General features: G+C 35.5%; 2 protein-coding genes across 5 annotated transcripts; one reads left to right on the forward strand and one right to left on the reverse strand.

The window, feature by feature from the left end:
- The first annotated feature begins 229 nt into the window (after positions 1 to 229).
- On the forward strand, positions 230 to 23,328 carry LOC134258732 (arylsulfatase B-like). Of its 3 annotated transcripts, none has more exons than XM_062741294.1 (15): positions 230 to 753; positions 17,779 to 17,890; positions 18,010 to 18,061; positions 18,157 to 18,260; positions 18,360 to 18,466; positions 18,969 to 19,033; positions 19,698 to 19,799; positions 20,579 to 20,642; positions 21,038 to 21,135; positions 21,218 to 21,354; positions 21,465 to 21,523; positions 21,633 to 21,756; positions 22,272 to 22,417; positions 22,580 to 22,788; positions 22,985 to 23,326. In XM_062741294.1, exons 2-14 carry the CDS (start codon positions 17,811 to 17,813, stop codon positions 22,753 to 22,755), a joined length of 1,314 nt encoding a protein of 437 aa, XP_062597278.1. In that variant the 5' UTR covers positions 230 to 753; positions 17,779 to 17,810; the 3' UTR covers positions 22,756 to 22,788; positions 22,985 to 23,326. The 3 variants fall into 3 exon arrangements, with proteins under 3 accessions (XP_062597278.1, XP_062597277.1, XP_062597276.1); XM_062741293.1 differs by lacking the exon at positions 230 to 753 and adding an exon at positions 15,490 to 15,673 and having other exon boundaries at positions 23,073 to 23,328; XM_062741292.1 differs by lacking the exon at positions 230 to 753 and adding an exon at positions 15,490 to 15,673 and having other exon boundaries at positions 22,985 to 23,327.
- Positions 9,102 to 13,893, reverse strand: LOC134258731 (serine/arginine repetitive matrix protein 2-like). Of its 2 annotated transcripts, XM_062741291.1 has the most exons (3): positions 13,687 to 13,893; positions 11,072 to 12,656; positions 9,102 to 11,029 (listed from the first exon to the last, which is right to left on the reverse strand). In XM_062741291.1, exons 2-3 carry the CDS (start codon positions 12,648 to 12,650, stop codon positions 9,516 to 9,518), a joined length of 3,093 nt encoding a protein of 1,030 aa, XP_062597275.1. In that variant the 5' UTR covers positions 12,651 to 12,656; positions 13,687 to 13,893; the 3' UTR covers positions 9,102 to 9,515. The 2 variants fall into 2 exon arrangements, with proteins under 2 accessions (XP_062597275.1, XP_062597274.1); XM_062741290.1 differs by having other exon boundaries at positions 9,102 to 12,656.
- Positions 23,329 to 24,782: the final 1,454 nt, after the last annotated feature.

Below are 24,782 nucleotides of genomic sequence, written 5' to 3' on the forward strand. Positions count from 1 at the left end.
AAAATACGTGCATAACACGGCTGGTGGTAAGAATAACATAGTATGCTGGATAGTGGATATAGGATTCCTATCTGTACATGTCCAGGGAGGTACTGACCACAGCTTTTTGCTACAGAAATTGTTCCAGATCCTGATACCGTGCGGTCTGAGAAGGAGGATCTTCCCATATAGTACCAGGAATCTTTACGAATCTGTACGTATGTCCTCTGGCTACAACAGCTAAGATGGTGGAATAGCTACCAGGCCGTGTGCAATCCTGTAAATCATCACAGCTTTGTATCTCGTTCTTCTTTTTTTCCTCCAAAGAAATCCTTTGGAGATCAAAAGAGAGTTTTTATAAGTTGTATTGATATTACACTGTTGGTCTATGAGAAGTTGTTCAGAATTCAAAACATCTAACCGCGGGTGTTGTAGAGCACTTTTGTATGAAATTATTAGCAATTAACATTTGCTTGGGTAAACTTTTACACTCTCAATTGTAATATACTTTTCAGGTCTTTTTGCAGTTTAGCTATATCGTTATTTGAGATCTTATGGCAGAGGACACACTCATAAGCGAAGACACAAGAACGACAGACTCATTGCTATTGAGGAGGGATACCAGCGGCCTGAGCGCTTCCTTGAGACACTCCTGCTGCATGAGCTTACCCCATCTACTAACACTTGCTGGTTCTCGCCACTAAGGAAGTCCCCAAACCATTGCGGAGTAGAGCGTCCGAGTCCATGAAAGTGCGCCTTAAAGAGAAGTCTCTCGTAGGAAACCTTATCAATTGCTTTGAAAAAAATCCAAAAATATAAGGTCTGTTTGGTAACCGAGCTCCATACTTTTGGCAAAATGAGGATTTATATTTTAGGTAGTATTCACATCTTCGTTGCTGATGTAAATTGTTGATTTACGATGTTCCCCTTTAATTCAATCTCCAAATATGTTACACATGTAGACCATTTACATCCTTGATCGGCGCATCTCCAACTTATTCGCAGCATCTTTAACTTTTTTGCTCCAAAATTGTTTTGAGTTGCTTGTCAGATCTGGCTTACCTTGTCCTATTTGTAGTTTCTATAGGCCTACTACACTCTTTTATTTATTTAAGTCTCTTTTTAGGCTGGTATCCTATATTGATGTTGACTTTACTTTTGATGTTCCTTGCTGTATTACAACACTCTCTTCCTCTTTGACTGTCTTTTAACATCTCATGTTATCCAAGCATGCTGTAATCTGGTGGATTATAGTTTTGATGGTACACTGTCTTCCGTTATATTAAGTAAGAGTGTTTTGGACGAAGTTCCAGATTTCAAGGACAGAGTACTATAGATTAGAATTTAGAGTGGAATCATTATTCAGGCTCCTAGTCTTATCATCTACCTTCTTCCTCAAGAATATTTTAAGTTGCTACGTTTTGTTGATGTGTACTGAGATATTGGTGTCAGTATAGATGATGTCACATTTCTGATAATAACTTGCATCTATCAACGAGTGATGGTCGATTTGTCATATACAGATATAAAAGGTCCAACATGTTTTCTTCCCTAGTTGAAAAGGGCTATTATATTAACGTATTTTTTTGAGAACAGTTTGTTGAGGAAGTAGCAAAGAATGTGTGTGATAGGTTTCAACTTTTTTCGTGGCCATATTTTTTTTCCATACATTACCACATATTGATAATTTCGGTTAACCAGCACTGCAACAACAAGCAAATTCAAAAGAAAAGTGGTTCCCCGCTTTCGACAGCCATTCTTTTATTCAATGAACATTTTCAATATTTAGTAAAAAGTGATGTTTGGAAAAAGCGATGAGTTCTAAAAAACACTCGAACGTACCACAGCATATATATGTGAAAGTCTTATCGAATAAGCACTGCGCGAAGTGCGAAGGAGGACAACTCTAAAAAGAAAACTCATTACGGGTTTTTCAGTTATTTGTCTTGCATACCCTAGCTTTGGAGATTTAGCTACCCCCTCCTCCTGTTAAATTTCAATTTTTAATCAAATTCTCTGGCTCAGTACCCACAATGTTTCATTTTTCGTTGGAAGGATCTGATGTTTTATTCATAACTTTTTCAGACTGATTATCGTAAATGAATTATCTGAGTTAGGTAAGCTATAAAGAAAACTGTTCATTATTCTTCCAGATATCAGTAAGTCCTCTAAACTCTATTAAGCAGACTGTGTTTACACGGTGTCAGTCTTTAATTTGTTTGTATTGGATGAATAATCTAAAATAAATAAATGTTATCGCTCATTTGTAGCCTTCTACGGCCACTATAGGTCCACAGCAATCATCGCCAGTAGTATGTAAATACGTGGGTCATCATTAAGTAGTTTAGAAGCCTTCCTCTATATTGTTAGAGTACATATTTTGCCATATTATTAGTACATTTCTAGATAAGATTATCACACACATGTACTTATTTATGAAGTGACTTTCAGAAATATTTTTTCATTCTTTATCATGCTATATATTGGTATCTGATTTTATTCTTAATATTTGTAAGTATAAGTGTATATACATCTTGATCCTCCTATATCAGCCTTAGAATCCCGGGGGAGGGGGATACTGGTAAGATTAAATAGGTATTTATTTAAACTTGCAACAACAATAAAAAGGCATGCATTTGATCTATATTGATTTTCTCAATAAAAGTATCCAGCTGCACAGTTATATTTGTATTATCAGATGCAAGTGTGAAGTCATTACATGATAGCCAGGTCATCAAAGAACGTTTTGTCATCCTATATATGGGTGAATGCACGAATACAGTGACCCAGAAAAGAATGAGGTCGATTTATCTGATTGACAACGAATACATTTTATGTACTCGCTATCTTTTTTAACAATTGACCTTATTATGCAATGTTCACGCGTTGTAAAAATGTAATCACATGCTATTTAAAAATAACTTCCAAGCGTATTCATGCTGATATCGTTAAAATTGAAACTACAGAGAAAAAGCTATTCTAAATATATATTATGTCTATTAAAACACCATCCCCATCGATATATTCTATTTTATAATTATTTTCAAAATTTTAAATCATTCTAAATGAGACATCCGCGTGTGCTATATCACTATTTTATCCTTTGTCACAAAAGTTTAGTACTTACCTTGATGTAATGTGTATAGTCCGCTCACTATAGGAAAGACACTAGTACGCTAGGTTATGATAAGAGTTTACACTAGAGAAGGGGGATTTCTGGACAACATGAAGTTCCTCCCAGCAGCTTCTTACGATTTCCCAGCGCCACCTGTTATCGCGTGTCCCCTTCTATTTAAAGTCCCCCATACCATCTGGGTACAACGTGATTAGCTAGGTTTCAGGTTTACTATTATAATATATATATATATTAGAAAGAAAAAAAAACACTGTCAGATGTGAAGGCCTTGAACTAGATCTAAGTCAAAAAAAGTTGTATGTGAGAGTGGTTTCAATAGTGTCATTATAAACGTCTGTATTAAAGTACAATTACAATGCAGACGAGTATCTGTCTATAGTACAGTAACTGTATGAATAAGTATTTTCAGAATTTTAACTGGTGACCCTACATCGTCAATCCTTCAGATATATTGAAATTTCGCTCAGATTTTCATAATTTTATATTTTAATTTCCACATCACCTGTTTCTCTTGTATTGGAATCCTTGTTTAAAAAATAGAGGGGACCCCTTCTGTTGTGACATAAGATCACGTCCAAACCATCTTAACGTCTACAACCATTGGCGGATCCAGAGGGGGGTTCCGGGGGTTGGAACCCCCCCTTTATTTTTTGGAGAGTGAGAGGGGATAAAACGTTTTCCGAGATTATATACATTTGTATTTGTACGTCCCACTTATTTATTGAATACAGAGATTCTCACACATTAAGTTTCCTCCAGTCACCTTCTCTATTATACTTTTTTATGAGAGAATGGAGAGATCTTGTATGTAGCATGCGAGGTTTAATATGATATTGGATTCCCGCGATCTTTGGCTGTGTTGGCTATTGTCACGTTGTTATTTATGGTTACACGTGAACTTGTGTTGTATTTTATTTATTAGGGGAATCACTCGCTTGGGGAAAGTTTAACTTTATTCCTTATTTGGACTGCTCTACTTCCTGGCTTATACGGTGGCTGTAAAAATCCAAAGAATAAAGAAATAATATATTTTTAATAACTGAAGTTTATTCTTTGAAATCGTCGATGAAAGTGTGTATTAATAATCTTATAAACAAACAGTCACCAGTTACAAATACAATGTAAAATATTATAAAAATATGTTTTAAAGTTAATCCTGGTGACTGTACAGAGGTTGAACAATTTAGGAAAAATCCCTCTGTAAAATGAAAATCTAAACTTGCATAGATATTATATAAATCTAAACTACTGTCTTCCCACAAATTACAGCGGACAGTCTCGTAGCATGAATTACTAAACAGAGAAAATTTGGAAATAAAACATTATCTATTTTACACTTTTCTTTTAACTTTAATCATAGATCATTGAAGTGGAAACTAATCCGAACTAAAATCATTTAAATATAAAGGTAATCATAACAATCAAAAGCTTCTGTACTTACAATCTTATCTCTAAAGTCATTTTACAATTTACTTTTCCAGCGCTTTTCGATACAAACAAATAACATTTCTACCTCCTTATATTAAAGAGCACACAATGAATATAATGGCGCTAAATTTCAAATTACAATTCAAAGAACGCTACATTTATTTGAGACTGTCGCTAAACCCGTTTATTACAATAAAACATACAACTATAAACTCAAATACTAAATGAGGTCACTATGCATAAAACTTATGCAACAATAAAAACTTTAGGGGAAACTTAACTCAAGCTCAAATTTAGAATCAAGAAATACATAAAAATACTTATCAATAAAATACTTAATATTTTAAAATTTATTCATGAGCATAAAAAGAATTGCTTTAATAGAAAATGAATCAATTAACTAAAAATTATACGATTTACATACCTGTAAAAATCCAAAGAATAAAGAAATAATATATTTTTAATAACTGAAGTTTATTCTTTGAAATCGTCGATGAAAGTGACCAAGCTTGGGCGAATTTTCACCGACGATTCCGCGTCTTTGGATTACAGGATTTTAGCCAATCAAAATTTAGAATTTCTTAATGAATAGCCGAAAGTTGTAAAAATTTTCCAAATAAAGATGATTAATTAAAAACAGAGTGATCACGTGACATAAAAATGACCGCCACGGTAATTGAGTAAACTTTGGGCTTGACTTCAGACCCTTAGGCCTTCTTAACAAAAAGACAAAATCACAAAAGAGATTAACACTATTACGCAATTATTTGATTATCATGCTTATTGAACATCTGACTCTAAAAACTCATAGGTAAATTGTTTACCAAAATACAATAGAAATCCATTAGCTGGACATGCCAATATTTGTAAAAGAAAGTCCTTTTTTTCACTTGTACAAAAACTGTTTTATATTGAATAAACAGGAAAACCTTGGGTGACAAATTGAATTCTTACACTGTAAAATACTTGTACTTTTTGTTACATTCTGACACTAATTATTGAAACTTAATTTATATTTTTCTCATAAAAATTTCTTCTTTTTTTTTTATTAAACTAAATTCATATTTAACAAAATGTAATAAAAATGAAAATATATACAAAATATTGAATTTATTACAATATTGCTTTTTATAAAATGTATCTGTATAGTCATAACACCTAATTTTCTATTTTAATAAAAATTTGTGGGAAGACACTATACTTGTACCGTTTTTTATCATATCTAGATCTATTGAAGGAACTAACATGTAACTCTGTTTTAAAGCCCACCCCAAAAAAAGTTTTTCAAATTCTTAAAGAAAATTCTTTATACTCTTCGGAAATGATACAAATCCATTCAATTTTAAGGCATCCGTAGTTTTTGAAACGTGTTTTTTTTTTTTTTTTTGGTTTTGTTTTGTTTATTTTTTATTTGTTGTTTTGTTAATACTGGGGGACGCTTTTTTAAAAAAAAAAAAAAAAAAAAAAAAAAAGGCCATAAAACAAAGATAGTATTTAGCACAACCTTAGATATTTCCATACAAGTCTGTGAATCTTTGCTTGAGAGTATGTATTGGGGGGGGGGTAAGAGGGGAACAACCCTGGAACCCCTCGATCCTTTCAAAAATTGCTGGATCCGCCCCTGTACAACGAATAACTTTTTAGAAGCAACCAACTTTTGAAACCATATTATTCTTCATGTTCTTACCATACATTGTGACCACATTTCATGTCCATTTTGTTATAACTAGGGAGTTATAAAATGTTATACATTAATGATTTTGATGATTTAATTGTATTGTAATTTAAATACTATTATAATTTACCATTTTCAAATTTGGAAAGTTTTATCTAGCCAGAATTTCCTTCAGAATGAGGCCAGTTCAGTCTGTGCGTTATAAGATTATTTTTACAGAACAACAGAAAAATCTGCTAGCTATTTGGATTAGTTTTTTCAATGATTTCGGTCACCTTGCTTTTACGTAACGTCTTATCAAGGTGGTGTCTGTCATTCGGGCACGCAAAAGAATGCAGAGAGATCATTGCTCTCTATCGAGTACATCAAATGAAATGTCAGACCATTACACGTGTTCCATGTCCTACCAACAATCAGGAGGTGATGTAAAACAGTTTGGTGAATAGCATAAGTTACCCGTATATAGATGCCCCATGCAAGACCCTGATTATGCGAAGTCAGTTATACAATATAATACTTGTTTAGCGTCTGTATGTACATTTCTTACTTGTACAGGTAACTCATAATGGCCCGACCTTATTTCTTGATAGATCGAAGTGAGTCTCCGGTTCCGATTTTTACCCCCCCCCCTTTTATAAATAATCAAATCTACTCTTGATTTTAACTTTCGAACTCTTAGTCTTTCGAAACCCTTGATCACTCGAAGTAAAAATGAAGCAATGCCAATTTGAATTTCGTGACCACGTAGTAATAAAAAAAATTCCAAACCATGTCTTATACCATTCACTGTAGTTAATACTAGGTCTAGAGGATATAATTTTATTTAACTAATTTTTTTCAGCTGAAGCACTTATATAATACTCTTAAAATCGAATCAATCAATGAACCGTCATCTCTTGGGGACGACCATTTCATTCGGGGGGGGGGGGGATTTTGGAAATAGATTATGTTGAAAATAAATAATATGTCCTCGACTGGGCAAGAAGAAGAAGAAATAATCTGCCCCTGACCCCCCCCCCCCCCCCCCGAATCGGAGTTGTCGACTGCCACCTTTTTTCTTGTTATACTTTTTCAGTGTAGAAGAAAATAAATAATCTGTCCTTGATTAAATTGGAAATAAATAAATAATGTCCTTCACCGACATGAAAAAAATAATCTGACTCGAAAAAATTTACCACCCCCCTCCCCCTTTAAAATCAAATGGTCGTCCTCCTACTGCAAATGTAAGAATTGTTCATTTACAATTAAACTGTTTCTGAAAAAGATCATTATCAACGAAAATTTATAAAGTATAGTAACATATTTATTTCTCAAAAATTAGACTAACTTATAGAAAGTAAACAAATACTTCGGAGGACTTACGTGCCAATCTGGATGTTGTTGACACATTTTTAACATTTTCTGTGGTTAAATTGTGGTAAATTATTTGGAAGAAATCGAAAAAATGCCTGAACTATTTCAACAAAAACACCTGAACAAAAACAATACACTTGACTGCGGAATTCAGCTAAATAAGGGTATTTGTATGCATATATTCTTTGTTATAATGACTAAATATGAATCTCTATTTTAATTATGTTTATCTTTTATTTATTATGCGCCCGAATCGATAGATCCGGGGCGTATATTGTTTTTGTCCTGTCTGTTTGTCTGTCTGTCTTTCTGTCAGTCTGTCTGTTTGTCTGCAAAATTTAACCTTAGCCATAACTTTTGAACCATGAAAGAAAGATACTTCATATATGGTATGCATACTCCACTAATGAAGCTCTTTCAAATGGCATCAAGGTCAATGACCTTGTCAATTTTACTGTGACCTATATGCTAAAAATAGCCTATTTTCTGCAAACTTTAACCTTCACCATATTTTTGAACTATAAAAGGTAGAGACTTCATATTTAATATGCATACTCCACTAATGAAGCTCTTTTAAATGACACCAATGTCAATGACCTTGTAACCTTAACTGTGACCTGACTGATAAAAATAGCTTTTAGTCGGCAAACTTTAACCTTCGCCATAACTTTTGAACCATGAAAGACAGAGACTTCGTGTATGGTTTGCATACTCCTCTAATTAAGTTCTTTGACCAAGGTCAATGACCTTGTGACCTTGACTGCAAACTTTATGCTAGACATTAGCTTTTTTGAACCTTCCCCATAACTTTTGAACCATGAGAGATAAGAACTTCATATTTTGGTATGCAAACTCCACTAATCAAGTTCTTTCAAATGACACCAAGGGCAATGACCTTGTGACCTGGACTGTGACCTATATGCTAAAACTAGCTTTTTTTCGAATTTGTTGCCGCCGGGCGCATAGTGTTTCACAAACACATCTTGAATCCTGTAGATTTACTTTGCGGTTCGGGTATGAACTTGAGGTAGTGTTTCCCTCAATACACCTTGCACCCGCCACACCAATCACACAAATGTGTATACAGGCCGCTGTCATTATATTGGGGAAGTATTTTGGACTTCTAAGAGAGAAAATTTCCATTGATTTTGAGAATTTTTTTTACCTTGCACAGGGTTGCAATTATGAAAAAAAAAGAAAGGCAAATTTTGTAAGCGCTTTTTATTTCTAATATGCATCTACAAATACAAAGGGGCTATGCATTTGGTAAGCCAATTTGAAATTAAGAGTAAGTTAAATATTTATGCATATTTTTTCAACACTAAATTCACTACAAAGTTTGATAATAAATTAATAAGATGTTATGACGTATATTATAGCACTTAAGCTATGCATTTGATAAGCCAAGCTTTAAAATATATTCATTAGGCTTTAAAATATATACAATGGGCTGTGCATTTGGTAAGCCAACATTTTAAATATATGTACATTGATACAGTTTAAAAGTAAATAAAAATTTTCTATGCATTCTGTTTGCATTCTGCATGCAATTTTAAAAATAAATCACAGAAAACATGTACAAGCAATTGAACTGACCATTTAGTAGTTCGTTAAATACACATATAATCAAATATGCGTTTAGATGACCAAGTTTTTTTTTTTTTTTTTTTTTTGTTTTTTGTTTGTTTTTTTAAGCATAAACGTGCAACATGCTTATTTTGTTAAATTAAAAACTAATTTCATCAAACAAATGGTCTATATCATATTAAATCAAACTTCACAAAACGTAAATATTTGAGTGGACAAACCTTACTTGGATTCTATATATCGCAGTCTATTTTATTTTTAATATATACAAAGTTTCAAATACCCCTCCCCCTCAATCCTAAATTTTGTGACCTTTTCAAAAAACTTTATCATTAACATTCAAGTTTGCGTTATTATCTAGCGTTTGGAGTATCTTCTCTTCTCCAATGAAATACCAGTGTATGTAACAAAAGGCGGTCCTTCAGCCCGATGTTTGATGATGTCGGGATCGGACGAGTACTCGTAATACAGCTCGTTTCGGGGCGGATGAGTGGGCAGTTCTTTGTAGATTTTATTGGAATGATGCATGACGGTAATTTTAATATTGTTCTTGTCGGAAGCGTATCCCTGACCGCACGGATCCATGACGGTCACTTCCAGACTATCTCCGTACATAGTCGCCTCAGCTTTGGGGTGTGTTGGGTGTGTTGGTGGACAAGGCAACTTTCTCAGCGTGCGCTCGTTGATCTGCCGCGGGCGATGCGGAAGTTTTCGTACTTCCGGTTTCCACTGGTTGCTTCCAATCTCCTCTTCTAGTTCAATCATTCTGTGTTGCCTCGATATAACATTTGTGCTTTTCTTGCGATCGCCATGATGTTCCACTACCATTGGATTGATTCGAGTAGCTTCGATTCTTGGAAGAGCGACGTCTGCCTGTGGCTTTCTTTGTCCTTGTTTCAAATAAGGACTGAGCTTTAGATCGTCCAAGGTGTTTGAAACGGTTGGGAGACCAGTTGAGGTAGAGCATGTCCCTTTTCCCATCCTATGATCTTGTCGATTCAGATAAGGGCTACTCTTAGCGGTGCCGGTGATCATCATTCCTTCTATATCATTCTTCCCATCGCTTGTGCCACGGTGTTCCAAAGCAGTGAAGTCCTGAAGCCTAGCCTTTGCTCTCTTGGCCTTTTTCCGCTCTTTCTGTTTTTCTTTTACCGGAGGTTTGGATGGCTCCCGCTTTGTTTTTCCCATATCTGGAGCAGTTTTGCGAGATTTCCGGATATTTTTGCCTGTAATTTTGAACTCAGTTTTATCACCAAGAATCTTCTCAGCAATCAAAGCAGACAAATCTTGTGGATCTTTAGGTATAGTAAGCACACTTGTTTTAGCAACCCATTTTGCACAGGCTTCAGTGGTGGTTTGCCTTACAGAAGCTGGAGACTTGCTCGTAGTTTCTGTGTGATTTGAGACCGACTTCTTTTCCATATTAGATGATCTCAGTTTAATACAATCAGGCTCCAAGGATTCGTTACCAGTTTGGTCGAATTTCTGCATTTCTTTGACTGGAGCAAATGCTGCCAATTTAGGTTCTCTAGATACCGCCTCTTTCAGTTTCTTAGACTTAGTGGTATCATCATCACCAGTGTTCCAAAAATCATCCTTGCTTTCAGTAGACACCACTGTCTCTTTACCTTTCTCCTCTTTTTCTAAATCTTCGGTCTCCTCGAAATCATCATCATAGTGGTACTCAACCACTTTAGGAGAACAGTTTGGTCTCTCCATTTCTTGAGATGATGTCTCTACATTGCCCGTGTATCTGCCTAATTTTTCGTTACTCTGATTCAACTTTTCAGAGCTATGATCATTTTTCACTTTACCGCTTCCCAAGCGTGAGCTATCATCTGGACTTGTGCTTCCATCACTGGGACTTGTGCCTCTATCACTGGGACTTGTGCTTCCATCACTGGGACTTGTGCTTCCATCATCCGGACTTGTGCTTGCAGAGAAAGAATCTCTAAGCGGGGTTCTATGATTAGCAAGGGCTTCAGTATGCGGTACCTTGCCTCTTGGACGGAAATCGCTCTCCAGAGTTTTCCATCCAGTGACAGAAGCTGAAGCTAAAGTTTTATGATCCGGTTGACTGCATCTGGAGTACGATTCTCTATCTGGAGTTCTGCTAGCAGTACGAACTTTGCGATCTGAGGTTCTGCTTCCAGATCGAGAATCAGTATCAGGGGTTCTCTTGTCGGCCGCTCCTTGACCCAGACCCGGAGATTTGCTATCAGCATGAGCATCATTTCCAGGGGTTATGAAATCAGAATGAGAACTGTAAAATGAGAGTCTGCTCTCATAGTGAAGCTCCCTATCGTGGGCTCTACTACCAGGACGACAGTCGTTATAGAGAGATCTGCTTTTGGATCGAGACTGCCTGGATGAGGTTCTTGAGTGACTTCCAGCTTTTCTGTCACAAGAAAGGGAGGTGCTCGACTCATTTCTTGTTTCAGACTTCAATCCAACATTGCCTGCGAATACGTGATTTACACCAGATTGCTTCTGACTGATACCTTTTGGCTCCAAGGTTTTGTGACAAGCTTGTTTAAGTTTCTCCTTACTGTCATCAAAAGCAAAAGTGGCCAAATTAAGTTTTAAAGGCAACCTTCGATTTGGCTTCTCATCATCTACGCCAGTATTCCAAAAATCATCCTCGCTTTTTGTAGACAACACTGTCTTCTTTCTCTTCCTCTTTTTTTCTGAATCCTCTTCCTCGAAATCATCTTCATACTGGTACTCGTCCTCTGTGGGGGAATTGCTAGCACGTTTTATTTCGTGAGGTGGGTCCTCTACTCTCCCTGAGTGTTTGCAATTTGCTGCATTCTTCTCAGCACTCTGATCGTAGTTTCTGCATCCAGGGGTTTTGCGACCGGCATGGGAGACGCAATCAGATGTATTGTTTCTGGAGATACTTTCTTTAGCAGGAGTTCTGCGACGATCAGTGTATGGCCCGCTCTCTGGGGTTTTGCTTTCGCACTGCGAGTCAAATCCCGACAGATTACTTGCAGAACGATAGGATTCTCCACCATTTCTTGGGCTTGTTTGGACTATCAAATCCTTTTTGGCAGAACAAACATGTCTGTTGGATTTTCCACTTCCATTTCTAGATATTACAGAGGATTGGCTGAGGAAGGAACGAGAAATCTTAGGCTCAGGGCTTGGGCTTGCCATGGCCATTTCCCCCGTTTTACGTACAACTGATGAGCTTTGTTTAACGTCATCTTTCCCAGGGCTTTCCTTTTTGTCCTCTTTTCCAGAAACAAGAAAGTCATTTCCTGACATCTGACTAGATGGTCTAGAGACTGGGGGAGTACGCATGCTTCCTTTTGCACTATTACAGCAATCTCTGCTGCGACTGTTGCTCGCAGTCGAGTTGATGTTCTCTTTAGCGCTCTTCAAACGCTTTGCTATCTCAGCAACTCTTGATGGTTTCAACTGAATGCTGTTTATCTCAATATCAAACCCATGTGAGATGGGTGAACGCTGGCTTCTTTTATTTTCCATTATCTCCTGCAAAAAATGTATCAGATATTATTTAACCTTATTTCTCATTTATAAGAGATTAATTATTATGAACGCTTCGATCCTTAACAAGGCAATACCTGAAAGAGGGGAAAGGCTATTGTGAGATTTTGCCTGAATGTAAAACATGTCTAAAAATTTAATTCTGATGTGTATTTGAATTCAAAAAATATCATGAATATCATCGTTAACTATATTTTATATTGGGAACATCGGAATATATGTGTGACGAAGTGCTACTCTATGTATAAATCTAATAGATATTTTTACGAGCTCAAATCGCCTAATTCTATAAAAGAAACAATAGTATAGCGATCTGTAAATTTGAAAGTCAAACGTAAGACAGTAAAATGTATTGGGAAAAAACACAATACATAAGGCATACTTGATCATAAATAAGACCGTCATCATACATAATTTAGGATCCTTCAGACAATATTTGAATTTTGATCCCTTTGCTGTACTTATAGGAAGATGGTCCATGACATTACTGCGTAGTATTAAATTGTACTCCTGACCAGAACTTAATAATATTCGGTATAATTATTTTACATTTACTGTCTCGATCTGCAACGTAACAACTCACTACAAGTGGTAATATAAATGTAGGATCTGTATTAATAAAAAGCCCCAACCATACTGAATTCAATATTCTTACCTCCACCCCACCTCACCCCCAGCAACAATAAAGAAAAAACTACAATAGCTGGTAAGCAATGTCAGACAACTTATGATTTAAAAACTCTAAATCCCTGCATGGTCAAAGCTTACTTCCTAAATAAAACTTTCTTCCATTTAATTTTCATGAATATAAATCATAAGAATTGGAAACAAGTTCTTATATAACTTAATGGCCCCTCTCCTTAAATGGTACAATATATCCTACAAAATGCAAAACTATCCTAGAAAACTATGAACGACTCATTTTCACCCCCAGTCTACAAAATCCCTCTGCCTATGTCCTTGTAGTATCATATATAACATGTGATATGAAGTGAAAGCATGAAAAACAACTCACCAATAAGTACCCAGTGGTACTTTGTCTTCAGAATCTTCAATAAAATCGCTCGTCTTCAACACAGATTGACTGTAAACAGTCAAGAAGACTTGCAATACGCAGCTGTACTTTGACCACGTATAAATCCGGCGAAATGGTTGACAAATCTGAGAACACAGATAAATTGCCAACCATAGGTTTCGGAAAGATTTCCCGAAATGCCAGAAATTTGATTATGACGTCACATTTGCGTTCCTGGATTTATGACGTCATAATAATCAGTAAAGGTCTTTAATTATGACGTCACAATTGTGGACAAGTCTTTGTATTTTTCTTAAAGATTTACTGGAGAGACATTAATTAATTTACAAAACTAAAAGTCATAGCATGTACATTAAGAATTCGGACCCTCCCCCTCCAAAAAAAAAAAAAAATAACAATAATCCTTAAAGAAAGGAAAAAAACGCATGAAAATCTTTAAAAATTACTGAATATGTTAACTTTATTATATTTCAATGATTTTACATCTCACTCACTTTATGCAAGCTTAACGTATTTCTTTTTTCTACATGACATGTTGATGCATTTATTTTTATAATGAAATATTAATTCCTGTTGTCTGGTCGTTGTACAGTTTACATTGCTCAAAAACCGACTTTTGTTGCAACATGATCAAGCCCTCTTGCATTGTTCCATTTTTTCTGTCGAAATGACTGAAGAATTTTTTTATGCCCAACTTCCCCTTTATTTGCTTTTTTTAATATTGGAGGGAGTGGGTCAGGCTTATGAATATTATTTATAAGAGGGTGTGTATCTGATAGATTCCTGTTATGTTATAAAGAAAAAAATATCAAGGAGTCATTTATGTGTTCAAACGAAAAAGAAATCAGGTACCCAGTATATGTATTTCATTATCTTAGTCTGTTCTCGTGGTATAGTCTGGGAAATTAAGAACAGAAACGTGAGTTGTCTTTCTTCCTATAATTCAAATTGGAAAAATCATCGTTTGTGATAGTCCCACTATCGAACCTCCCCACTTTTTTCCAAACATAACTTTTTTACAGTTGAAATGTTTAATTGAAAGGGCACCCCTTTTTGTTTTAGTAAACTAAAGTCAAATCAGGTATTCTATATATATATAATTTGATTCTAAAAGAAGTAACTTATCCCCTTCCATCGAACTGGAATTTTCGTGTATGGACATTTCTCTTCATTATTTATTGGCTTGATAAATATTATCAGATACGTCGATTTTTTTTTCTGTGACTGCCCCACCCTACCCCCATCCCCCCCACCCATACTTACAAAACCATGCCAGGTCCCTGTCACTGAAAGATGAAGTCAATCAACTTTAAAACTTGTAATTTTGAACGATGTCAAGACATATTTTCATGCTTGCTTGTTAACAGTATACTGGAGTATCAGATTTAAAAATTGGTGCTTAAATTTTCAAGACATGTTGATGACATGCAATGTTTAATATTTACTTTTTAGGCCAAATAAGACTTTAAAAATAAAGTGTTTAAAAAGTATATAAAAGTAAAGGAATCATAAAGTATATCATTTATGCGTATAATACTACGGTATATTCGTCAAAGATATAGCATAAACTTCAAAATATATAATCCCGCGTATCTAATTATGTAACATGTTTAAGAATTGGGAGAAGATTGTTTAAGAATTAACATCCGCCCTATGGCACCTGTATTGCTATGTCAACTTCTTCAGGTACCCGCACACAAAAAGTTTTACCAGCTGCATCTTTATGAGCATACATGTAAATACAAGTATCCTTTGTTATCAGTTGTGTATACTGATAAAATGATGATAGCAGTCGTCCTGTATCACACCATGTCATGTTGCTCAACCGCCATCAGTAGCTGAGCAGTTAAAATGGTGTTGAAATTCTTTGTTTTTATTTTGTTTGGGGGTGTTTTTCTCTTGCTACAAAGGAAGAACGTACATGCTAAATCGCCGCACATTCTCTTTATAGTAGCAGACGATCTGGGTAAGTTTGATGTATCTCTATATATGTAGAATTTTGACAACAATCAGCACTTGACGTAGCATTGTTTCTGAAAGTGGGGGAGGGGGTGAGGGCAGCCCGAGAAAAAAAAATTAAACTAACCTGAAAACAAGAGGCCCATGGGCCACATCGCTCACCTGAGTACTGTAGCTATGAAAAAGTAAAAAATTGAAAAGTTTGAAATCATGGATTTGCTTTTCTTCAAAGAATTTTCCTATATATTTCTATGTAAAAATTTTGGCCCCGAAAAAAAACTTGAATCTTCAAGCCAAATAAATATGATGAATTATGGGTTTGTCATTCTTGAGAAGAAGATTTTTAAAGAATTTTCCTATATATTTCTATGTATTTGGTGGGCCATTTTGGCCCCGGGGGAACAAACTTGAATCTTCACTACCTGAGGATGTTACCACATAAGTTTCATCTTTCCTGGCACAGTGGTTCTTTAGTAGAAGATTTTTAAAGAATTTTCCAATATATTTCTATGTAAAAATTTGGTCGGCCATTTTGGCCCCGCCCTTCCCCCGGGGGTCGTTCCAACTTTTTCTTCCATATAAATTTGATGAATTATGGCTCTGTCCTTGAGAAGAAGATTTTTTTTTCAATATATTTCAACACACCATTGAACAAACAGCCACTACCTAAGGATGCTTCCATATAAATTTGATGAATTATGGCTCTGTCATTCTTGAGAAGATTTTTAAAGAATTTTCCAATATATTTCTATGTAATACTTTGGTCGGCCATTTTGGCCCCGCCCTACCTCCGGGGGTCATGATTTGAACAAACTTGAATCTTCACTACCTGAGGATGCTTCAATATAAATTTGAATTATGGGTTTGTCCTTGAGAAGATTTTTAAAAAAAATATATTTCTATGTGAAACTTTGGTCGGCCATTTTGGCCCCGCCCTACCCCCGGGGGTCATGATTTGAACAAACTTGAATCTTCACTACCTGAGGATGCTTCCTTATAAATATGATGAATTATGCCTTTGTCATTCTTGAGAAGAAGATTTTTAAAGAATTTTCCAATATATTTCTATGTAAAACTTTGGTCGGCCATTTTGGCCCCGCCCTACCCCCAGGGGTCATGATTTGAACAAACTTGAATCTACACTACCTGAGGATGTTACCCCATAAGTTTCATCTTTCCTGGCACAGTGGTTCTTGAGAAGAAGATTTTTAAAGAATTTTACCAATATATTTCTATGTAAAACTTTGGTCGGCCATTTTGGCCCCGCCCTACCCCCGGGGGTCATGATTTGAACAAACTTGAATCTACACTACCTGAGGATGTTTAGTTTTATTTTTCCTGGCACAGTGGTTCTTGAGAAGAAGATTTTTACCAAATTTTCATTAATTCCCAATTATCTCCCCTTGAATAAGGGCGTGGCCCTTCATTTGAACAAAACCAAAAGTGTGTGAATGGCCCAGGGGGGGGGAAAATGTGAAAAGTTTCAATGATCAATTTCTATCTTAAAAATTTACGGATGGAAAATGTGAAAACTTGAGCCTTCGGCTCAGGTGAGCTAAAAACTTGACAAGCAAAAAAAAAGGAAATCGTCCAAATACGAATATCCTACATGTATTTGGTGGTGGGGGTAGGGTTACGTTCCAACTTTTTCAATACCATTTTTTTCAATTTAACACACCATTACACAGCCACTTGTTTCGTAAACGAGTGGCATCCCGACTTATTTTTACCATAAAAATAAGTAGGGGTGCCCGTATACGAAACAAGTGCCTGTGCACCATTACCTTTCATTACCCTTATACTCCAACCAAAAGTGTGTGAATGGGGGGGGGGGGCTTTCAATGATCATTTTCTATCTTAAAAATTTATGGATGGAAAAGGGGGCAACAACCCCACCCCCACGATGCTAGGTGCCTAACAATTTCACATAATATCGGAGTTCATGAACTATGGCATCATTTTCAAGTACATCTCTTGAGATGGGGTGAATAACAATGAATGAAGATGTTTTCCTTATTAACCAGTTGTTATAAGAAATGATTCTCATAATCAAGTATTGAGAATAATTTGATTTAAATCGGTTTATGTGTAACCCTTATTCTTTGTTGATAGGTTGGAATGATGTGGGATTCCACAATCCTAACATGAAAACCCCCAACATAGACAGACTGGCGAGGGAGGGGCTTATTCTGAACCAGACCTATCTACAGCCTCTGTGTAGTCCGTAAGACTAATTAAGACTATATATATTTCATTTTGAACATTAAGTCGGTAGACTATAGTTTGATTTCCGAAGTTTTTAGCTTTTTACTACTTATAATAAAGACTTTTCATTTTCCCTAGATCTCGCCATGCCATAATGACAGGTTACTACCCTTATCATGCAGGTTTACAGGTGCGTCGTAAATGGTCGAAATCTTGAAAATAATTTTGAATATTGAGGCATTCGTATGATGATTAGAAGCGTTTTTGATTGCTTTTTTGTTACAGCATCTTGTGATTCTACCCTGGCAGCCCGTCTGTTCACCTCTGAAAATGAAGTTTTTACCTCGAAGACTGAAAGAACTTGGTTACGCTACACACATGGTTGGAAAGTTAGTAAAAAGAAGAAAAAAATCATATCGTTTACTGCAATTTATCATCACCCGATTCTCTGTAAATATTCCTTGACGAAGCCATTTACTTTTCTCCAGGTGGCACTTGGGTTTCTGCAGTTGGAACTGCACGCCGACTTACCGAGGGTTCGATTCCTTCTTTGGTTATTATAACGCGCAGGAGGATCATTATACACACGAGTGGTGTGAGTTCATTTCACAATTAAGCCAGTTGTAATTTGGTGCACATGAATACATTTGATATTTAGCAATGTTCCAGTTAATTTTTTTTTTCATCAAAATTCGACATAAAACAGTAACTGTTGTAAGCAGTATTTTATCCTTTCAATGACAAACAATATTATTTTAAAAAGTACTAGATCTTTATGTTGAATTATAGTGGCGTATTTTTTTGTGGAGCGATTGTTTTGGGGTTTTGACGATTTTTTCATATTGTACACATGATGAATAAGTGTAATAAATATAATTTTTGAAAAAGATGTCCAACAAGCCCCGGGGTTGAATATCGGGGGGGGGGGGGGTCCTGTCCACAAGTAGCTGTGGTATGGTTGCATAATTTTTCTCTTTTATCCACAAACAGTTCAACATACATGTAGTCTCTTTTATGATTATAATCGGTTGACATGCAATATATCGGTGTCTTGACCTTTGTATATTCAGTTCAGACTTATGTTTCTTCTTTTTCAGATAATTATCTGGATTATAGGGACAACGAGAAACCGGTCAGGAATCTCAACGGAACGTACTCAGCGGTAAGGGTCTAGGGGGTCGGGATTTTAATGACCATTTATTCTTTATCTGGATCTAGGTGTCAATTCCTAAGCCTTTCCATGGTCCCTGATTGAAAAATATGGAAATCATTTTATTTAACATTGCATTTAGGTTACCTTTCTAAAACTCAACCTTAAACTCCATTTTTTAATGCTAAGTAGGTAAAGATTAATTTTCTTTATTGTTGAGGTTTTTGTTCATTTCTTCTGTTTTGATTTAACCATTCACTAAATCATCTTTAAGTAGAACATTTACAATAATAAAAGGATAGTTAGAGTTTCTTTTTGAATATTCATGAGCAATAAAATCAATGTCACCATTAAATTAAAAACTCAGTAAAGAACAATTTAAAGGGATTTCTGTTATATTTGTATGACGGAAAATCAAAATTTGTAGTTTTGAAAGCAATTTATTTTAATTATACATGAGCACAAATACAAGTTTAACTGTTTTATTAAAATGTATTTTTCTATATAATTTGTCACCATTGAGCGAAGGATCCTTTTGAAACACAAGATTATTCAAACATTTTTTCAAACTTACCGCAAATATTTTGTAACCTTTAGTATATAAGATTTTTATAATTTTCTTAAACACCTCAGTTTTAACTACGTAACTTCTAGATATCTCATTGATTTTTTTTAGTTTACGTTTGCATCAAGAGCTCAGGACATCATAAAGAACCATAACTCCAGCCAGCCTCTGTTCTTGTACATGGCATTCCAAAATGTCCACGATCCAATTCAGGTTATACTTTGAATGATACAAATTAAAACTTTACAAAAATGACGGGTAAGGTCCACTAGGATGTCTACTCATGTTTGCTAGACTGGGGTCCCAGGGGGGCGAGCTGACAAAGGACTGTGATATTCGTAGGAATGTACATGTACTCTCAGAAATGTTCGTTCCATTTATAGAATCTTAGAAGCATTCATTGCAATATGTGGATCAGTTCTTGTGATGATTGATAAAAATTGAACCTCGCCAGCCTTTTCTTAGCTGCAGAACTGTAGCTCTCCGAAAAAATATATTGACAGACCGGAGAGCTACAGTGCCACCCATAGAAAAAAACTGTATATTTATTCAGCACAAAAAGTGCGCAGTTTCTCGATTTATTTCTCCATGTTTTCAAACTGTTATCTCAAAATATTACTAACCATGTGTTCCTAACATATTTTTTTTACTGATCCACAACAAAACAATCCTCATAACTGTTGTTAATAGCTCTCCTCGCCTTGAAATTGAGATCGTCGAAATTTCGTCTATTTATACTGCCATTTTAGTTTGCAAGATAATTCAGTCCAACACACTTCGTGCAGATGTCAACTATAGAGAAGCGAACATCATAAAGGAGTAAGGAATTCGTTTCAAATCTATTGTTTTCGCAACTGAGGTAAGTATTTGGAAGAATTAATCCAGAACTTTAAGCGCAAATTTTTGTGCGCAATAAATATACAGTTTTTTGTGATGATAGCTGAAGATCTGTCAAAAATTGAACCTCGCTAGCCTTTTCTATGCATTTTTAGGTTCCAAAGAAATATGAAGATATGTATCCTAGTGTTAAGTCACAAGGAAGACGGCAGTTTTCAGGTTAGACTTCTTATATAAATCTCTCTCTGTAAATTAATAGGGTGCAAGAAAGAAATATCTATTATCAATGTGTTATTTATGTCTCTGCTATTATAATCTTTATTAGTCAACAAATGATAAAAATGTCAGATTCCTTTCCATTCCTGTAATAAAGGGTAAGATGTATAAATATTCTTTATTCATCTATATTTTACAACTTGGAGTAGACAAGGATTTTGTTAATTCTGAATAAATGCCTAAATCTTGTCTCGCTTATCATACGTACATTTTGATTATATTTCCTTTGTTAAAAATTTGAAGGCAAATGGATATAAATACATGTATACAAAAAGAAAACTTTTTGGCATCGCAAGTCAATGTGAATAAAATAATCATGTACATGTACATAATAACAGGAATGGTGTCTGCCTTGGATGAAGCTGTGGGGAACATAACAAACCAACTCCGGGAGTCGGGGCTGTATGAGGACACCCTCATTGTCTTCACCGCCGACGTAAGTTACTAGTACTCACACATAAAATCACATTACTGTCAAACTTCACCAACATTGAGCTCTTTCCCGACTGTTCTGATAGAATGGTGGCTGGCCCCAGTATTTCGGAAATAACTATCCTTTGAGGGGAGGGAAATTCACGGTGTACGAAGGTGGAACTCGGGTTGTCTCTTTCGTTCATGGTGCAGGGCTAAAGAAAACAGGAGAGTCATTCGAAAGGTTAGGAGTTTACGAAAGCAAAAACTAAAGCTTTTTTATAACCCCCCCCCCCATAAGATGCCTTGTCTTTTGCAAGATTTTGATAATTCGTTTTGATGGATTATTTTTAGTTTGCTGCACGCAGTTGATTGGTCCAGTACCCTGGTTGAGGCCGCCGGTGGTAAACCAGGTAGGACGGAGAGGTGTGCTGCACCATATATAAATAGAATCAATATAAAAAATATAGAAATGATATACTAGTATATAAAGTGTATTGGCTTATTTTTTCTTTCCTGCAGCATTAAACGGAGATGGGGTGAGCCAGTGGCCAGCTATTATAAACAATACCCCGGGTCCGCGGACTGAACTCATTTACAACTTTGATTCTGACGTCGCCCCAGAAGAGGGTCATGCCGCAATAAGGTATTGCAATACAAAATACAGGAAAATAAGAATCAGAATAATTAAAATCTTAATTGAAATTTTATTACTTATTTTGTCAAACATTTTCATGGTAAAGAAATAAACTGGAAACGAAGTTGGATAAAGCAAATGACATGATGCTGTAAATGTTGAATTTACAGTGTGATATTACTGCCATTGGGGAAAAACACAAACATTTATTATAAATACAATTTATCATAGAGTCAAATGCTGACTGACGTTTTTCATACTTATTGTTAGTCCATTATTTATACACTGAATTGACAACGGATTTGTCCGTTATTTCCCGAACATGACAAGGAGCACACGACGAGAGTGATCGGTCGGCAGGGGATACTCACTTCTCCATGGCACCTGATCCCACCTCTTATGTTTTGGAGGTCCGTGTTTGCTCTACTCCTATTTTGTATTGTTATATGGACTTTTGATCTTGAATACTGTTCGTTATCTCCATATGTTTCATGATAAAACAGTGTTATCCCTTTCTTATGCAGAATGGGGGACTATAAGTTAATTGATGGATACCCAGGATTATATCCGGACTGGTATAAACCGGACCAGGTGTATGATTTCAAACCGGAACCGTCTGTAGAAGAGATGCAGGCGCATGCGGGAAGATACCAGCTTTTTAATTTGAAAGGTTATTGTTAAGTACACTGTAACATCTTAAATCACATAATCAAATAAAATATATTAAAAACCCTAATTTTTTTGAAAATCCATTCGAATTATCTAACTTTGTAAATATGAAGTTCAAAACCAAGTAGGCCTTTATAAACCTGACGAAATTTATTCGTTTTAGATGACCCAACAGAACACAACGATTTGTCCAAGTCAAAGCCAGAAATAGTGAAACAACTGAGCGAGCGACTACAATTACTGACCAAGAATGCTGTTCCTCCGAACTACCCCCTTATCCCCGACCCCAAAAGTAATCCGTCCAAGTTTGATAACGTGTGGTCCCCCGGTTGGTGCTGAAGATCAGACAAAAGAGAGAGTTATCTCTCTTAGGTGAGTTGAGTACTCGTTTGCTTCTGCATTTTTATTGGAGTGATAATGCAGATTTTGTTAAAATAATGGTCACGAATTGTCAGAAAGACGAGGTAATATCAGGTAGAAATTTCTTTCTTCAGGGGATTCATTGATTTAGAATGATTGTATAAACATTTTCTGATATTGAATTTTTTTTTCTTTAACTTTTCAATAGATTGTGATGATGTAAATTGAAAAGACTAGACAAGCCTAGCCTGGAAACTGAATTCGGATTTTCTTATCAATTAACTGTTTTGTTATAGAGTAAAAATGCAGGATACCGTGCGTGTACAATGCCTTTAAATCATAAGAAAGGATATTAAAAGAGCAAGTGACAGACAAATTGGTAGGGATTTTGAGGCAAGAAAAATCTGAAGCACATTTATGAAATGATGACACACTTTATAAAGAATGTTAATTTATTAATAGAACATTTTCTTATCAATATTTATGCGCTTATTAAATAAATCTTATGCAAACGCCTTCATCAGATAGGTATATTAGCACGTCTAATTTCATAGCTAATAACTTCAAAGTGAATAAAATTAAAACTGTTTGCATTATTTTTTTTTTCTTTTGAGATACAGAGAATTTCAATTATTGTTTTTAGTGCTTATCATTACTGCATCTTATATGCAGTATATTAAAGACGTGTTTAACATCACACGAAAAAAGTTTACACCTTCTGGTTATTTTTTCCTGGGATATTAATTTTAATAAACGGTTTATTTTCCAAGAGAAAGAATTATGTTTGCGAAGTTGTGCTCCGAAATTCTCCAGTTTTATATCAAGGCTTATTTTTAACTTAACTACAATGTAAAATATTTTACTTCTAAGTACAAAATGATTCGTGATTAGATTATACCGAACACGATTGTTGCCACCCAAGATAATAGAATAAAACAACAGATCATCATATCTGTCAGAATAAAGGGGGGTAATCAAGTTCATTCTGCCATTGTTATTTATGCAAATTAGTCACAAGTGTCCGCTTGAGGTGAACTGGAACCTCTCGACCTGTCGTAAACTATTATGACGAAGAGCAAAGGGATGGAAACCTCCTGAACCGTTGATGATTTGATCAACCACCAGCCAATTCTGTTTGGCTTGCCGCTGGAATCCCTTAGGAACTAGATTACTCGTGTAGGGTGTTAGCGGATGAATACCAGAGTGTTGTTAGCCTTCAAATTCGCACAGACGATTACTATTTCTTCGGACAATATAATAGACTTAATATTTTGTTAATTAAATTTATTGGAATATATCCTGTTCACCGTTATCTCCTCCAACTTATCTGCGCAACTCATACGTCTGGAGAATTCAAAACTATATATAGTGCTCATTTTACTCACGGTGTATTATTGGATTTTAAAGCAGAGAGCAAATCTTCTCTTAAAGTTTTTAAATAAAAAAATAAATGGCCCTTTTTAGTTCCACATAAACGACAGTTTTTTTTTGTGATATTTTAATACCAGAATCTTGGAGAACACTTGGGTATCAATACTGTATACACTATATAGATTATATAGTTATCTCTGTTTGAATATGTAGACTGCATTGGGAAAATGATGGGATTACAGTCGGATTAAGACGGGATCATTGCTCTTGGCTATAAAACTTCAAGAAATATTGATTGGTCTATAATTCAAGAAGCTGAAAAGGATTGATACATTACATAACGTTTAGGTGTCGGTTTTATTGTGAAAGTTATTGACAGTGTTCTTTGTGTTTGAATAAGTTTTTATGCCTCCGTAATCGAAGAATCGGGGGAATAAAGTTTTGTCGTGTCCGTCCGTCCGTCTGTCTGTTTAGTTTTGTCCACAAATACTTAAACCTTATCCATAACTATAGACAAGGTGGGACTATGGCTTTTATATTTATGCCCCCCCCCCCCCATTGCATATTGCAAATAGGGCATATTGCTTTGCTGCTGTCTCTCGGTCTGTCGGTCGGTCTGTTGGTCCATTTATTTT

This window comes from Saccostrea cucullata, unplaced genomic scaffold (assembly GCF_032062105.1).
Source record: "Saccostrea cucullata isolate Sc308-1 unplaced genomic scaffold, CSIRO_AGI_Scuc_v1 ctg27, whole genome shotgun sequence".
Taxonomy (NCBI): domain Eukaryota; kingdom Metazoa; phylum Mollusca; class Bivalvia; order Ostreida; family Ostreidae; genus Saccostrea; species Saccostrea cuccullata.